Below are 4,440 nucleotides of genomic sequence, written 5' to 3'. Positions count from 1 at the left end.
GCCTGAATGAAATCACACCAGCGCTGAGTGCTGCTGTGCCGGGCATGCTAGAACTTCATTCAGTACAAACTGGAGTCAAAGGCAGCCAAGCGCTATGCCACAATTAATATTGCTAATGCATTTTTCTCCATCCCTCTGGCAGCAGTGTGAAGACCCCACTTTGCTTTCACATGCTAGGTCATCCTGTCCACCTGGAATTGACTGGCCCAGGGCTGGAAACACAGCCCTACCATTTGCCATGAGCTGATCCGGACTGCTCTAGAAAAGGGGGAAGCTCCTGAACACCTGCAATACCTTGATGACATCGCTACGTGGGGTAGCACAGCAGAAGAAGTATTTGAGAAAGGGAAGCAAATGTTCCAAATCCTTCTGAAAACTTGTATTGCCCTAAAACAAAGTAAGGTCAAGGGACCTGCATAGGAGATCCTAATGTAGGCTGTCCAGGTTCAGGGGGACCCGTGCTGGGGGAAAGGTTGAGCAGCGAGCGGTCAGTGTGTGATGAGCAATTGCATTGTGCATCACTTCCTTTATACATACAATAATAATAAAAATTAAATTTCTTAGTATTTATTAGTAGTATTTCATTTTCATATTCATTTCATTTTCATATTCATTTTCTGTCCTTTTAAACTGTCTTTATTTCAACCCATTATCTTTTTTGGGGGGTGGGTGTGAGCTAACATCTGTGTGGCGCTGAGGTGCCTGACAGGTTAAAGCACAACATGTTTGACAACCACACTCCAACAGCACAAATCACACTTTAAAAAAATCAGTCTCTGACATCTACAGAGAGAAGCAGTCAGTGATGACTTCAGTCTGTTTCAAACACCACACCCCAGGAGAGATTTAAGGAACTGTCATCCCTGAGGCCTTGGGGACACCTCTAGGGAGCGCAATGGCACAGAGCAAGCAATCAGGAGTTGGACTCAATGATCCTTATGGGTTCTTTCCAACTCGGGATATTCTATGATTCTGTGATGCCATGGTTGGGTGCTGTGCTGTTGAGATGGCCAGTCTCCTAGGCTCAAGGGGAGCTCCTGGCAAGCGGGCAGCGGTGCAGAGAGACAGCTCTGCCCAGGAGCAGCTCCTCTGCACAGCACAGCAGGGCTGGGGGCTCTGAGTGCAGGTGGCACAGGGAGAGGAGAGAAGGAGAGAGGGCTTGGAGGCAGTGAGGAGCACAACAACAGAGGGCAGTGTGTGGCAGGACAGATCTGCATGCTCTTGACACCGTGAGTCTCTGGCAGCAGGGCAATGCAGGTGCAGTTGCCAAAGAGGTCTTCTACATCTGGCACATCCGATGGCTGATATAACATATGTCCAGATGGTTCTCTCTGGTTATGCAGTGCTTTAGAAAATGACATTATGAGGGGGCGTTTCAAGAGGAAGATCGAGCCTTGATTTATCTGAAGGGTAAGGCTTTTTCTGCCGTCTGTGCTTTCACATTCCTGCTGTGGAGGGGAGCAGGTTTTGTGGTAATGAATTGTCAGATTTGTACAGGAGACTGAAACTCCTGGAGTATTGCACTGAGAAATCAGTCTGTCAGTGGTGAAATGTGTAACGTACCTTCCCAAGCCTCATCTCACAGACAGCACCAACATCACATTGTGGTCCTCTAAGGTTTGGTCTAAGCTGATCTTTAGGAGCTACAAACCTCCTGTCTTTGGGAGGTGTCTGCAGGCCAAAGCAGAGCACAAAGCATTTGCAATGAGCATGAGCTGCCTCCTCTGCAGGCAGAGCTGCAGCACAGGAGGGTCTGCTGAGTGTCCGTCTGTCACTCCCTGGCCTTGCCTCCCCTGGCAGCAGCACGCTGGCATTCCTCCTGGCTTTTCCACCTGGTCATGCTGCTGCTGTTCTTGTTCCCAGGCTGGCTGGGGATGGGGGTTTCACATGCACTTGGAGTGAGCCCTCAGTGTGCTTGGGAAAAGGGGAGTACAGGGTGAGGTGTCTGGAAATGTGTGCTTTGAGACTGGATTCTTCTCTCCAAAGAGACACCAGCACAGGACAGTTGACACTATGACTGACAGACAGACTGGATGTGCTCTCTAAAGGACACTGCACTAAGGACAACGTCCCTTTGATGATCCACAAGGTTTACTTAAGTACAGTAGAAATGCTTAGGATTTATGCCTCATAAACAACCTTCAGGTGTGGTGGAGCAGCTAGAATGAAAGAGACAAATAGAAATCACCATATGAACTTGCTTTGGGGCAGGGCTGACTCCCGCAAAGCCCACACAGAGTCCGTGCTCTCAGTGAAACCCGTAAGCAGCATCAGTCAGAAGTCATGAAAGGAACCTGCCAAAAGTCTGAACGGAAGTGGAGATTTGTTTGGGAGGGATTAAATGAGAAATGTGATGAGTTTTCCTCTGAAATGAGAAATAGAGGCTTACATGAAAAATTGAAATATTTTTTTCCAAGAAAACTCTGTTGTAAACTATCAGTGTTTCTCTGTTCCTTCAGCAGGACCCCACGCCCAGAAACAGCAAATGGCCAACAGCAGCTCTGTGAGTGAATTCCTCTTGCTGGCGTTCGCAGACACGCGGGAGCTGCAGCTCCTGCACTTAGCGCTCTTCCTGGGCATCTACCTGGCTGCCCTCCTGGGCAACGGCCTCATCCTCACCACTGTAGCCTGCGACCACCGCCTCCACACCCCCATGTACTTCTTCCTCCTCAACCTCGCCCTCCTTGACCTTGGGTCCATCTCCACCACTCTGCCCAAAGCCATGGCCAATTCCCTGTGGGACACCAGGGCCATCTCCTATGAAGGATGTGCTGCACAAATCCTCTTTTCACTCTTCTTGGTGGTAGCAGAGTATTCCCTCCTCACCGTCATGGCCTATGACCGCTACGTTGCCATCTGCAAGCCCCTGCACTACGGGAGCCTCCTAGGCAGCAGAGCTTGTGCCCAGATGGCAGCAGCTGCCTGGGGCAGTGGCTTTCTCAATGCTGTCCTGCACACAGCCAACACATTTTCCCTGCCCCTCTGCCAAGGCAATGCTGTGGACCAGTTCTTCTGTGAAATCCCCCAGATCCTCAAGCTCTCCTGCTCAGGTGCCTACCTCAGGGAATTTGGAGTAGTTGTATTTAGTATTTCTGTATTATTTGGTTGTTCTGTTTTCATTGTTATTTCCTATATTCAGATCTTCAGGGTAGTGCTGAGGGTCCCCTCTGAGCAGGGCCAGCACAAAGCCTTTTCCATGTGCCTCCCTCACCTGGCCGTGGTCTCCCTGTTTACCAGCACTGCCATGTTTGCCTACCTGAAGCCCTCCTCCATCTCTTCCCCATACCTGGACCTGGTGGTGGCAGTTCTGTACTCGGTGGTGCCTCCAGCAGTGAACCCTCTCATCTACAGCATGAGAAACCAGGAACTAAGGGATGCAGTGAGGACACTGGTAGAATACACAATTCTTCAGCATATTCGCCTATAATAGTATGCCTATAATCAGAAATGCCAGATGTACTCTGAAAAAAATTACATACTTTTTAAATATTATCTATCTGTACTATTATTTCCTGTATATGCTTTTCTGATTTATATAAAATTATTCTTAGCCTCTTACAGGTTAATTATTTCCTGATCTAACACTGCTTCCTGTGTAGATAAACCCAATGAGGAAGCTATCAGAAATTCCTTGATCTCACCTGGCATCTCTTCCCATCTCCTCTAGAGCTGGGGGAGCAGCCCCAGCGTGCAAGACGCGCTCAGGGCCAAGAGCCCAGCTGCCACATGGAGGAGCAGCTCTGGTGGCCCTCGGGGCTGCCCTTCACTGCCCACTGGGCTCTGCCTTTCTGCTGCCTTCGGGTCAGGGCTACTGCTTCCCTGGAGCCATGGCCATGGCCAGCAGCAGGACGTGGCAATGTTGTGCTCTTCTGTTTGGGTTAGCCCTGAGGTCTTATATACCTTGATGACAGTCCTGTTGTCTCAACGGTGACAGCCCTGTGGCTGCAGGAGGCAGCAGGCAATGTGCAGCTCTGGGTCATAGCTGGCCTCCCTGCTGGCACCACAGTAACAAAAGGGGCTGCTCAAGGCAAATCCATAAGTCTCAACACCTTCTCCAAATGCTTGCTATCAGGAATAGAGCCAAGGGGTTGCTCTTCTGTATTCTGGGGTTCGTCATGGAGTGAAGGACGCAGGCTGAAAGTACTAGGGTGGTCTGTGAGGGACCAAGGGCAGAACCAAGACCGAGAGCCAGATATGGAGCTGTACTCACCTGTCTTTTGTGCTCTTAGACACTCCCCATGATCTGGCCAAGCATTTGTGTTTATTTTCCAGCCTTGTGCTTATTTTCAAAAATAAATCAACCCCCCAAAATAATGAATATGCATTACTTAATAGTCTCTGCAGACAGCCTCAGAGAAATTTCTACCCTGTCTTCAAAAGATAATCCCAATATTTATTGCTGAGGACCATGCTACTGAGTACCAGCTGAGGCAATGCTGG

The 4,440-nt window shown here is 49.4% G+C and overlaps 1 protein-coding gene across 1 annotated transcript; it reads left to right on the top strand.

The window, feature by feature from the left end:
• Positions 1-2,485: 2,485 nt before the first annotated feature.
• Positions 2,486-3,427, top strand: LOC309891407 (olfactory receptor 14A16-like; the record flags this gene model as incomplete). The annotated part of the gene is made up of 1 exon (XM_082785773.1): positions 2,486-3,427. One exon carries the CDS (start codon positions 2,486-2,488, stop codon positions 3,425-3,427), a length of 942 nt encoding a protein of 313 aa, XP_082641899.1.
• Between the last annotated feature and the right edge of the window lie 1,013 nt (positions 3,428-4,440).

Source organism: Aythya marila (genome assembly GCF_965140915.1).
Source record: "Aythya marila genome assembly, contig: HAP1_HAP1_SCAFFOLD_174, whole genome shotgun sequence".
Classification (NCBI taxonomy): Eukaryota; Metazoa; Chordata; class Aves; order Anseriformes; family Anatidae; genus Aythya; species Aythya marila.
This window is presented reverse-complemented; position numbering and strand designations above follow the sequence as displayed.